The 13,262-nt window shown below is 38.8% G+C and overlaps 1 protein-coding gene across 3 annotated transcripts in view; it reads left to right on the top strand.

Moving 5' to 3' along the window:
• TTC39A (tetratricopeptide repeat domain 39A) overlaps nt 1–13,262 on the top strand; it is a 46,208-nt gene that overhangs the window by 14,213 nt on the left and 18,733 nt on the right. For all 3 annotated transcript variants that reach the window (XM_048062070.2, XM_013176322.3, XM_013176320.3), the window contains exons 3-8: nt 2,845–2,976; nt 3,645–3,721; nt 4,215–4,282; nt 7,237–7,301; nt 9,711–9,810; nt 10,559–10,624. In XM_048062070.2, coding sequence (XP_047918027.1) covers nt 2,845–2,976; nt 3,645–3,721; nt 4,215–4,282; nt 7,237–7,301; nt 9,711–9,810; nt 10,559–10,624 — 508 coding nt within the window. The remainder of the gene's footprint in view (nt 1–2,844; nt 2,977–3,644; nt 3,722–4,214; nt 4,283–7,236; nt 7,302–9,710; nt 9,811–10,558; nt 10,625–13,262) is intronic.

Genomic DNA, 13,262 nt, shown 5'->3' with positions numbered 1-13,262 from the left:
GGTGTCGGGGCGTTCCTTGAGAACTAGCCAAGAAGGTGTGTGACTGTCGTACTGAGCAGTACAAGAGTAAGGGGGAAGCACGTGGAGGTAGCTTGAAGCTCTAGAAAGTGTTTGGATAAAGATTATGTCCTCCAACAACGTCTTGAGGAAAAAAAAGGCTGTTATATTTCATTCTGAATCCATCCATATAAAATGCAGGTCTTAAAATGAAACATAACTGGCAGTTTCAGTTATTCATTTAGTATAAATAGCATAGATAACTGCTACATTTGTTTACAAATGGTTGCATTGCTGTCTATCTCCCAGCTGCAGAAAAAAATACTAAGTTTTGATGCTGATAAATACCAATTGCCTAATGAGAAACATTAACCTACTTTAATCTCCTGTAAAATACTATAAGCAAGATAGATGAAACCATTGATTAGAGAAGGAGTGATTTTGCATCAGAAGCAAATTGTTGGAGAGAAAAATCCCTCTTCACCATTGTCTATTTGAAAGTGTAAATTTTCCTTTCAGTACAGTGGATTTAATGTTTATCTGCTTTGATTTTGAAAGCAAATTTCTAAAGTTTTGGAAGAGGTCTATTTTAGTGCCTTTGTTGTGCTTTGAATATGAAACTTGGAAAGGGTTTTATTTTAATAAAGGTGAGATGAATTGTGTTTCTTTGCGCCCACTGAGGCTGATGACTAATCAAGTGAACAGGAACACTTCATCAGGTTGGCATATTATAATATGTTTTTTTTTTCTGCTTTGCATTGTCAGTCTACTGAAAGAATCTTGATCCAGGAGGCCAAGACAGAGCTGTCATGACTCCGCTGGATTTTAAGCTAATTTCTCCATTATTAGTTTGTTCTTTTTTTCACATTGGAAACGAGATGGCTGTCAGTATAGTCCAGGGGCTCACAGTACTTACAGCAGTAGGTGATTTCCCCACACGGCTTTTCTGCTACATTGGTTTAGAGGTTGGTTAGAGCAGCTTGTTACCTGTGGACATGGTGTGGGCAACGAGGAATTAAGGACAGTCACAAAACACTGACTGCTCTGTGGCTTAAAGATGTGCACTGCACATTTCTTCAGTACAGCCCGCTTGCTCTGTGCCATGTGTGTTGGAAAAAATAACCCTTCGGCATCGTTATGGAGGGTGGCGAGGGAAGCACCAGGTGTCTGTGTAATGCTGTCAGTGCTGGTACCAGGTATTATTTTAATCCCTAGATCTCAAAACATACATATAACGAGGCAAGTCAGGATCATATAATCACTGGGATTTCTCTTTGGTGATTTTATTGCGTAATGTCATTGAGTGGGGGTTACTTTAGATATAGAAAAGGTTATTTTTTTGTCTCTGGAAAATATTAACCAAACATCAGGGACTCCTGAGGACACTTTAGGGTGTTTCACTCCACCCGGCAATAGAATCAGTGCAGGGATTCAGACCAGCACCGTGAGTTACCAGATCACTGTTGGGGACACTGTCCAGATCAATGCAGGGTTGTCTAAGGCTACCATAACATTATCTTTCAGTACAATCCAGGTATCAAAACCTGGGGAGGCAAATGTCTTCCTGGGAGAGGAAGTGGGAGAGCTGAGGTGTCTTCAGAGTTTCGCTTTTCTCCTTAAAATAAGATCACACAATCACAGAGTGGCCAAGGTGGGAAGGGACCTCTGGAGGTCTTCTTGTCCATCTGCCTGCTCAAGCAGGCTATCAGCCCAGATTACTGTTAGCTCTCGTGGCCTCAAGGGAATGTTGCTGGCACATCACTTTCTGCTTGGAAAAAAAAAGACAACAAAGTCGTTCAGTTTGAAAAACAAACACCTGAAGTGCATGTATGGAGAACAGGCGTACTGTTCGATTGCAGGTATTTGTGTATATTCCCTGCAATAGGGAACTATCTGATCCATTCTAAAAGTGTAAACAATGGAAATAACAAATGTAGCTCTTTAGCAGTGTTTGTCTAAGTCATGGAGTTTGTCATGGGTGAATTAGCAAGGCCCACAGAGAGTTCCTGTGGCAGGAATTCATCTGAGCTTTCTCTTCAGCCTGTTTCCCTAGTCTTCTTTATTGGACCTCTAGGCCTGAAGATATTTTGATTCATTTGCAGCTGGTTATAACATATGTGGCTACTGCATAAATGCTGTAAATGCATGCAATATGTAAAGCCTTCCCACCAGAGGAAAGGTGCTGGCAATGGCTGCAGTTGGAATTCACTTGTCTTCCTTGCATTCTTGTAGAAGTTTTTACGCTTTCTGTAAAAGAAGCATCATCTGACGTCCTGCAGGAACGCATGGGGCGGAAGGTTAGCAGAAGAGGAGAGGAGGAAAAAGTTATAATGTTTGGTTTAGACTGGAATGCTTCTGGTAGAAAGATGTGTTTGAAAAAAGATGCTATTTTGGCCAGGGTTATAGTATTGTGTTACATATCTCCTTGAGTCTGTCCTGAGTAACTGTCCTAAAATAGAAGAACGATGTCTGGATTTGTGTCACGTGCTGTAGAGTTCATTTAGGTAATCTATTTAAAAAAAAAAAAGTGATTTGATTTCCCTGAATGGTTAGCCATGCAGGTAATTCCTGTACTTCAGGTATGTTAAATACCTATCTTTAGCTCAGAACTAGAACATTTTAGCACAGTTTTTGAAACTGGAGATGCAGTCATGTTTTCCTGCACGAATCTGAATCTGTTAGCATTTCTTGATTATAGTGACTGTTTGTGTGTCCTTTGTGTTTGATTTCTAGTTCATTTGGACCTAGTTTTCCCATCAGACTGATTTCTTTCTGGAGTTGGATTTTTTTTTAAAAGTAATTATAAAATCAAAACAGCTGTTCTTTGAATCTTGTGTTTTCTTGCAGAACTAAAGACAGTATGTATCATGCACTGACTTATGCCACCATACTGGAAATGCAAGCTATGATGACATTTGATCCTCAGGACATAATGAATGCAGGAAACACAATGAAAGAAGCTCAAGCCACCTGTCAAAAGTAAGTGTGGGGCAATTCAGTCAGTAAATAGTCCCTTCATGGAAAAGTCTTGAAAGACATGCAGTTAGAAAAAGAGATGTAATTTCATAGGAATTATAGGAAAACAGAGGTTGGCAGGGACATCCAGAGGTCATCTAGTCCAGCCTCCTGCTCAAAGGAGGGTCAATAATGAGGTTAGGCTACATCACTTCAGGTTTTCAGCGTTCTTGTCCTGAAAACTTTCGTTTACTGCAGTATCTGATTTTTCTTGTCAATTAGTTTTTTCGTCCTATCTGTTGCCCTGGTTCTGCAGTGTCTGGAGGCTATTTACCATTTACAGATGCAGCACAGTTCTTCCCTTTGGTGATGGTTGTGCTGTAGCCATCTGTCTTTTAGCCAGCAGTGCTCCCACTGCTGTACACACATGCACACACACAGTGAATCAAAAAGCCTCCTCATCCCCTTCCACCATCAAAATGGATTTCTATGCACAAAGGATAAAAGACAGATCTCAGGAGGGTAATGTTGACAAAGTTCTACATGGAATATGCTCAGGTTTGCATATGTAGTGAGATGACAGAGGGTTGGCGAATACTAGAGGTATGTTGGTGACTATATGGATGGCCAGCTGAAAGATAGGGTTCTCATCTTGCTTCATGTTCAGAATGACCAAACTGACTTTTCTGCAGATTTAGGAAGAAATCTACAGTAGCTGATTCCATCAACAACCTTGTGCATAGACAAAGCCTTGAACACTTCACTGAAGGTAACATTATCTCTAATTTTCCTCTTTTTTTCTGGAAGTGGAATTGTATATAATTGTTCACACAATATGTTCTTAACAGTTTGCTGACTCATTGACAAAATTTCTGGTTTGTCCTTTACAACATCACTAGATCAGTGTTTTAGTAATTGATGTGTCACCATGTCCAAAATCTCTGACTGTTTTATATTGGTTGCTGATTCAGTATTTCCAAAAATTGCTGTGTAAGGAAATACCTAGAAAGAAGTGGGGAAATGCCTAGAAAGTTTCTAGATCCAAGAATTCCTGGAAGTCATCATTCCTGCAAAATTTCACTAACTGTGTATCATTATTGTTTGGAGTTCCTTTGATAGTCTAGAACTGAAACACTGCAGCCAGTTTGGAAAAAGTTTTTCTCAGTTTGAGATTTGTGAGTTTATTCCTTTATTAATGGTCTAAGTATTTTTAAATTATTTTTCATCTGATTTTTGTTTTCTCCTGCTCCACGTGACACTAGAGGAAATCCATGCAGAAATTTGCTATGCTGAATGTTTACTTCAGAGAGCAGCACTCACATTCCTCCAGGTATGTTTTTTTTTGCATGGCTCATTACAAAATAATATACGCTGTACAGATTTCCTTTGTTAAAATTAATAGAAGTCTGTGGTTTCACCTAATGATCTATGACTCTTTCATCTGGATTAAATCTGGATTTTATCTGAATTATTTGCTGGTGAGATAGTGACATGTTTGGTTATGCCCAATAATTATCTGAAAAGGCTTATCTCATTACAAATTGGACTGAGTCCCTTATGATGCCCTTCTCCATTCCCCTTTGGATGTGTGAAATGTTGCTGCACTAAACACTGATTTTCAAATACTGTGTGTTGGGATATCAGATCTTAAAAAAAAAAAAAAAAGAAAAGAAAAGAAAAAGAGAGAGAGTAGTCACTGAAGCTAGGCTAGGCTGGAATGCAAGGGAGATTTTGTTTCAGTCAGACTGGTGTTTGCTTTCCCAAGACTTCTTTCTCACTTGTTTGTTTTTGAACGCTATTATGGTCTGCACAGCTATTAAGCTCCACACATGTTTTTTGCTGAATAGTGCTGCCTGTCTTTAAAAGAATGGGAACTCTCCCTCTGCTTCGAATTTTATCTGTCTAGACTAATGAAGCTTGATTTGTTTGAGAAATCAGCATTAGCAACACTTATTCCAGCTATCATTAACAATGTAAGCTGCAAGCTGGAGCCTGGGTAACTGATTTTTCTTTTTGATCTGCCTCGACTTGCTCGGTAACATCAGGCCTCTTCATCTGTGCAGAGGGGATAATAGAAGTCAGTCACATTTACAAAGAGCTTCTGCTTCTTAGGTCAGAGATGCTGATAGAGAATGAAATGCAGGCGGTGGTTTTATAATGACTGGGAGTTGCCAGATGGGCTCTGATTTGTGTTGCTTGTGGTTTAGTTTATGAAACGTATCACCTTTTTCAGCTATCTGCCTTGCCCCTCTGCTAGAAACTATTGCTTCATGGCAAAGCCAGTAATAAAAATAGCTTCTTCTGAAGGTTTTCAGGGTGCTGATAACGGTGTCTTTATGGTAAGATGCTTGAATTTGAAATGGCTGAGGTGTATCTACCTATTTTCATATTCCTACTTTTTGGGATGAGTGGCCGGTAGCACTGGGGACAGTTCAGGTGATATCTGAAGCTATGGCAGCAATGTTTTCCAGAACTTCTGCATTATGCCTGTAAGAAAAATGTGTTTAATACAGTGCCTCTTGGTTTTAAGCACTGTTTTCACAGTTTTCTATTTTAAAAAATGTTTATAAATACATAAGAAATTTAAGAGTAAGAAAATAATTTATTGTCTTCTTCTGCATGAAAAATAACTGGTTTTTGCTTCCTCTTTTTCGCTGTGTTTAATTTTTCATGAACCCATGAACTGGTTTTAAAAATTAAACAAAGGCACTTGTCTCCAACAGCTACTGCAGTCAGTTAATTTTGATGCTTAATGTAAATGACCAAACCAGATTGAAAAAACGTAGAAATTAGCATCAGGATTTTGAGGGGGAGGCTGAACTATTCTTGTATTGGTTACCTCTGTTGCTGGTATCTTGAGTATTGATTTAAATATTTTGCTTTAAACATTTTGAAATCATCTTCTTTCATCTTCCATTTTCTGTTCAAAGGAAAATGTACTTTTTTTTTCTATTCAAAGGAAAATACAACTGAACCTTTACATATGGATAGGTATGCCCAGCCCCTCCCCAGTTGCTAACACAGTTTGTTCTACAGAACAAAGAAAAACAGGGTCACATCCTTCTGTGATTATTTTGTCTGCATGTTACTGGGATTCAAGGCTCTGGGGATATATCAGGAATTACACGTTCTCTTATGGGGTTTTCTGTCCTCATTTATCACTCTTGACAACTCTGCTTAAGGATGGCTGTCAAAGACCTGTCAGTGGTGATGTTGCAGTCTGCAGAAGTAAGCCCCTGCCCTTCAGTTCAGGCCATTAGGCTTCCTACACTGATTCATAATTAATTTTTTTCCAGACTTTACAGTTTTCTGTAACTTTGATTGGGTTATCTTCCCAACTGTCAGAAAGATGGAAAGCTCTTTGGGGCAGGTTCTGTCTCTTTGTTTACATATTGATGAGCAGAATTGGGCCCCGTTTTCTTGATAATAACAGCAAACAACCAAACTTTCATCTAATCTATGCTGTTTTCACCTAATCTATGCTATTTTCTCCACAATGGGTTATACAGCCTCTCAAAATACCATCACAGAAAAATCATTTGCTAAAACGCATGTAGCCTTCCTATTCCAAAGTAATAGCAGATACCAAAACAAACCAGAATGACAGATTAGATGTGATGAATGAAGCAAGAAACTACCACCAGAAACTTATGGGACTAAAGAGTTTTCTCTTTGGGATGCAGCTGTTAACTAAAGGTCCCCCAGATACACTTTTTTGTAAGTTCTCAGTTCATTATAACTAGTAAAGCAACACGCTACCACACTAGTATGGGTCTCGGAGGCACTTAATTCAGACCAGAAAGAGCATATCCTGCATAACTTTACTTACCCTGCTTCCTTTTTAGGATGTGAAACTATATTCTGTAGACTCCTGAGGACAGGCAGTTATTTGTATCTGGTGCTGAGCCAGGAAACGTTCAGATCTTAACCATGCTGAAGGACAAATGAAAGAAAGCTATTTTTTGAAACAGCCACAAGTGCATGTACCGTAGATGCTATTCATTAGTTTAGTTCCCTGTGTCCATTAGGGAGATTCAAATGGTCCAGAGGTCACAGGAGCTATACAAATCACAGAATGCATCAAAGTAAAGTCTGTAGATAATATGAACAGAGTAAAACTATTTTAATATAGAAAGGAAGTCATAAATGCATGTATTGTTTCTTAGAGAATTATACTGTCACTGTAATGATGGTTATGTTCATGGCATGTGTTCATCTCCAGAACACAGAAGCTGTTTATAATGCTTATAAATTCATATTGCTAACATTTTTCCTTTCCAACAGGATGAGAATATGGTTAGCTTCATAAAAGGAGGCATCAAAGTCAGGAACAGTTACCAAACATACAGGTATGTCAGAGTGATGACAAGATTATGTGTACTCTTTCCATAAAAAGTGCTGCTGGTCAAATTCTCCAATTCACAAATTACTTTCTGATATATTTATTGCAGCCTTTATTATGGGCCTCACATCTAGAGCCTTTCTCAGCCCACACAAATTTCTTCTTTGCAAAACAAAAGGCATTGATGTTATGGTTGATTTGGATTTTAAATTTACATCAGGTAGACAGGGAATAGAAGAAGTGGTAGCGGACCCTTCCCTTGTTAACTGCCAAAGTTTGCCTACTTGAGATATGATCAGGCATGAAACAGGTCATCAGGCTTATGAATTGGCATTTCTTTGTAGTTCCTACTGCAGCTTTTTGGAACATTCAAATCCAGTAGCTGAAGCACAAGTAATTCCATAATAAAGGCATGAAACTAAAAATCAAGAGAATATAAAATGAAGAGCTTGCAATGGAAAATATAAATGGCTTCAAAGAAAGATTTAAGCAAATGTACGGGAAATAGATTTATCAGGGCTAATTAGCACGATAGAACAGATGCAGTCTCTCTACATCATGAAGTCCCCGAACAGACAATTCATAGAGGATGTTTTTCCACGCATATGCCACTGTCTGTGTGAAATATTGGGTTAGCTGGACCTTTAATCTGGTTAAGTATGGCAGCTATTCTACTCTAAAGAGAAGGTGCATGCTATTAAAAATGATAAGCAGGGTTGCTTATCTAAACTCACAATATGTCCATTACTTAGCGTCTAGAAGCCAAAAACATCTGCCTAAGCATATTTCTTTTTGGGAGGTAATGGAGAGAGATTTTCAACATGTGCAAAGTGTTTTGAAGTGCAGTAGTAAATTCTGCAAAGGTAAATTAAAATGTACACCATGGGAAGCATACTCTATTGTGCCTCAATAAATTAAGAACAGCTCTGGTATATGTAAAAACAAAGTGTAATAAATCTAGTAGGACTCAGGTGGTCTCCCTCAAAAGAATGCTAATAACAACTTCAATATTACTAAGACATACTTTAACAAAGGGGAAGTTTGTATGTGAGATTGGCAATTATGATTTTTGTACTGTACCTTTGATGTGGCAAGAAATAATTGTTTGCAGCCCTGGTGAGAGTGTGGTGCAGAAGGTTACAGCAAAAATGTGGAAATGAGCCTTTGTTTGCTTTGATTGATTAATATTTATCACAATAATTTCTGATATAAAAAAGTGATCTTTGCTTTCCCTGCTGTCAACAGAACAGGTTGGTAATCCACAACAACAGCAACCCTGACAAAGACAGTAGGGGTAAATATTGCAAAGATATGAAACTCTCAAGGAGGAAAGGTTACCATAAAAAAAGGTGGAGTGAAATAATATAGTAATTTAGAATGAAACATTTGCTTGCTGTCAGTGCATAAAAAAAGAGAAAACTTTCATGGTAGAGACTAATGAATAATTTTAAAAGGTGAAAATTAAATTTGCATCATATTTTGTTTTATTTTAGGACTTTAAATTTGGGCTCAGAAAAGCCACAAAAAGTCACGTATATCAGACACAAAACAGTATCCATTCCAGGTTCCACAGAAGTGTACTGAAGGGGAGAAAGATGACAGTGTCCATATTTGTGTGGGTTGAAGGTGACTAAATGCAGGTCCACTGTAAAGGCTGCAATTACAGTGAAGTGTCTTAGATCTATTAGCAACAACCACCAGATAAAAACGTGACAGCCTGCACACAAATATGTGGCTGCCATTGAAAGAGTGTTGTTTTTTTTCCCTAGTCATAAGCAAATTGAACTAAAACAATAATGTGAAAAATACATAGCTGTGGAAAGCTTGGGGAAAAAGCAGCTTCAAATCCAGTTGGCTTACATAGGTAAATAAAGGGACACTACCAAGTTGAGATCTACAAAGATTAGAAATACAAATAATTTCCAATATACCTGCTCACTTTTTAAAATTTCTTACAATCGTCTTTTCCTATATATAACACAATGTTCTTTTGGTTGAACATACACAAAATGGAATACATAATCCAGAAATTAGTGAAATGCAAATCAAATTAATTAAAAAATTGCTAAGTCCTCTCTCCTGCACTGCCCCATCGTCTCTTTTTGTAACAGTAAATCCCAACAGCCATTCGTGAAACATTTTCAGGCAGAAATGTGGTTGCAAGTTGACTATGTCTGTTTGACAGGAATTCATCTCCAGGACTCCATATTTTTGAGTTGATAGTAATGTGACAGAAATGATTTGTTGATAAATCCAACAAAATGTTGTAGGTGTTGTTCACCTGGGTGATATGACAAATTCACCTTTTTTGAACTACTGTATAGGTCAAGGTAATTGGATTACTTTCTTACTGATTTGTAATTAGTGTTAATCATTTTCTTTACTGACAATATGACACAATCTTGTGCTTTTTCAGAGAGCTGGACAGTCTCATACAGTCTCCACATTATGTCAAAGGAGAGAACCATCTTCATTTTGAGGGAGGTGTAAAGCTTGGGGTTGGAGCATTTAATTTGGTATGTACCAGCAGTTCTTCTCTTGAGCTCAAGGTCTGCAAACTCCTGAAAATGTTCTTAACTACCTGAGAAGTTCCATGGACATCGGTGTTACTAGTCATGGGGTTAAAATTAGGTGTGTGCGCTGATACTTGCAGGATCCCAGTCTCTGGTCTAACAGCAGCAGATAGTTATACACTATAGAAATAAAGAGACTGCTACCCATAACGTGCCAATACTGCTGTGTGTGTGCAGGCCCACGTGCACGTCCTGATGGAGAAATTATAAATTGAGCAATTTTTTCGTCTGACACAGGCTAAGGACATGTTCTCTGATGATATAGCAGAGTGCCTGCGCCCAGCTGCCAGTGGTGGTGACCTAGGTTAGCCCAGTGGCCAGTGCTTGGGAGGCACACAGGAGCAGGTTGTAGCTTCATGAGAAGGGACCCATTGGGACAGGCTGGAAGAAGCCTCGCTCAGGAGCAGCAAATGCCTGTGCTTGTTGACTTCCATTTAGTATTTTATTGGCACTGAGGGAGCAACCAAGGACAGGGAGTTGGCTGTTGGCAGGACAGCTGGTGGGGCAGGATGCGTGAGTGAAGCCTGGGATGCTGTTCCGGACACCATTTGCTGCCGTTGCTTGTGTTCTGGTCAGAAAAACAAGGGGTCAGATGTGGTGACATGGCACAGGATGTCCTCTGTAGCAAACCACAGGGTGGCTGATGGTATGAAAGTCTGTAAATGCGTAACTGTTGTATTTCTTTCTGTAGACATTGTCCATGTTTCCTGCACGGATTCTGAGATTGCTGGAGTTTGTTGGATTTTCTGGAAACAAGGTAAAGGTGAAATAAATATTGTTGGTACATTTCCTTCAGGCTGAGAGAGAGAGAGAAAGAGAGAAAGGAGTTTCTTCCTCCTCTCATTAACTGTAACTCTCTGAAACACACTGATTAGTATCACACCATGTACATTGCTGACACTGTTTTCATGCAGTCCAGTATTCCTTTATATTTTTGTCTGAACTATTACACTTTAAAGGTTGTGATACCATTTTTCAATGATAATACACTTTTGAAACATGATACAAGACAATGGCTAATACAGTGGTGTTGACAAAGTCAGGTTTTGTTTTGCTTTTAATTATTTTTAGTTACTGGTCTTTTGATATATGCTTCTGCTTAGAAGGTCATAGCCAAGATCGTATTCTTAGCCTTTTATAAATTATCTTACTTAATAGTTGCGGTTATTAGAGTATCTGAATGACCCTGAGAGGTTCCTGCATGACATCCAGTTGGAAAAAAAAGACTTTCAGTTTCATTTGATTTATTTTTCTCCATGTCTTTAATGATTTCTGTGGCACCTAAATTTTCTTTGCCTAAAGAGTAAGTGCTTTTTTTGCCCAAAGAGTTACAAGTCTGACCTACGTTGTTTGTGCATGCAGTTTAGGGCCAGTTGTTTAGCAATGAAGCAGCAGTAAGCTTACACAAACCTGACTTACTCTGTAGGGCAGAGGCACAGAAAGTGCCCAGAAAGTACTCTCTCTGTGTTAGTATTTTGTGGTTATGTTGTTTCAAAATAGGATAACAAACTGATGGGAATTAATTAGTTTTATGTTTCTTTTTTTGTTTTTATCTTGGCCTTGATACCTTGTACCTGTCCTTATTTCCCATCCCACCACCAGAGTATGAGATTCAATCAAAAATTGGGTTCTTGGATTAAAAAAAAATTAAGGTTCACTTAACCTGAACTACTAGTTATGTTTATTTCATAAATTCTGGGTAAGGTAAATGTTTGATGTCCCACAAACACAGCAAAAGTATAAACAAGTTAAAACTCATCTCTTTTTTATAATGTTTTCTATTTTCAAAACAAGTTTCAAGGATAAAAATGTTTCTTTAATCAGAGCTGCACTCGTAGGTGACATGTGGGTGAACGTCATTGCCATTTTATTAGTTTATTGGAGGGATGTTAGATCTGAAAATAAAATGTCATGTTTAAAAGCAAGGATCTATTGGCAGAGCATGGATTAGAACTTGGAAATGTCTGGGAGCTTGACCAGGAGCTGTTTCACAGGCAGTAGAGGCAAAAATCAAATAGTTCCACCAGTCAGTTATGAAAACAAAATGCATCTAAAGCAAAATACTCTCCTAGAAAATGTAAGGGCAATTCACGTACCAGCAGAATTCTGAGAATACTGTATTGAACACTCATTCTATTACTGCAGATGAAAATTTTCCCTCTAAATGAATTTCTGTTCTTTTCCATTGGCCCTGGGGTTTGTTGTATGGCTATGAGTGGGCTGCTATTTGTGTTGATGAGTCAGCTCCTGTTCCAGTTTTTCAATAACTGACTGAAGCATGACCTAGATTAGCATAAATTTAAGCAAAAACATGGTATCTGCACACCATAAAAAAGGTGCATTTTAAGCATTTTGATCAAAGTTCATTGATGGTCATTTATTTTAACATCCCAGAAAAGTCTTTCTGCATTTGACAGTTTGAAACTAGATGCCCAAGGTGAAAAGCAAGATTGCAATTGCATTCATAATCCCTTCCAGTGGTGGTTTTCCAAAGCTTGCAAGAGGAATCTGTCCTCTGTCAAGAGGCTTGAAGGTGAAAGAAACAGTAACAAAAGAAGAGAGAAAGTGTGTGTGTCATATGCTGCACCCCATCCAGAGGAAAAGGAATTTTGAGTACATCAGTGTTTGACCATGCAGTCTTTTCATTTAAATGCTCATGGTGAGCATCAGGCTGTGCAGAAGCCAAGAGAGCCTTGAGCTGCTTATGGTTTGCCCGAAAGAGTTATATTTCACTCGAAGACAGTTTGCTTTTGGAGTGGATCATGCGTGTATTAGAAGTGGATATACAATTGTATTAAGATATCTTCCACAAAACTAATCTGCCTTGAAGCTGGCAGACTTGCCCCTAGCAACTCTCCTCTCAGACATGTCATGTCTGCTAGTTATTGAAGACGTGCCCAAAGCTGCATTACTTCCTCAGCCATTCATGGGCACTGGGGACAGCATGATCAACTTAACAGCAGTCTGGCATCCCAGAATAGTAGGTAGGATAAGATCAAGAAAGTATAAAAGTAGCCTGAGGCCACCCTCGTTCCCTTCTGCTCCGAGAACTGCCAGTTGTGCCACGCTCACTGTCTGAGCTCCTTTCTCCTGGTATCATTGGTCAAACTAAGGGTTTATTTGTGTTTCATGGCATAGACCCTGCATCTGAATATTGAAATTCAAGGCACAGGAATGCAGTTTCACCTGATTTCATAAGAAATTCTTGGTGGGTTGAGGTATATATCATGTGTTGGCTAGGCCACTGTTCTGTAACAGGGGAGGCAGGCCTTACCCACTCTGGGCAGCAGGTGCAGAATGTGGCCCATCCGGACATTTTGTGCTAAATGGTGACTAACTGCTGGGGTGAGATCACAAGACTCCTCAGGCTGACATGTACTGTCATTCTTACTTTA

The sequence above is a fragment of the Anser cygnoides genome, chromosome 8 (genome assembly GCF_040182565.1).
Source record: "Anser cygnoides isolate HZ-2024a breed goose chromosome 8, Taihu_goose_T2T_genome, whole genome shotgun sequence".
Lineage (NCBI taxonomy): Eukaryota > Metazoa > Chordata > Aves > Anseriformes > Anatidae > Anser > Anser cygnoides.
This window is presented reverse-complemented; position numbering and strand designations above follow the sequence as displayed.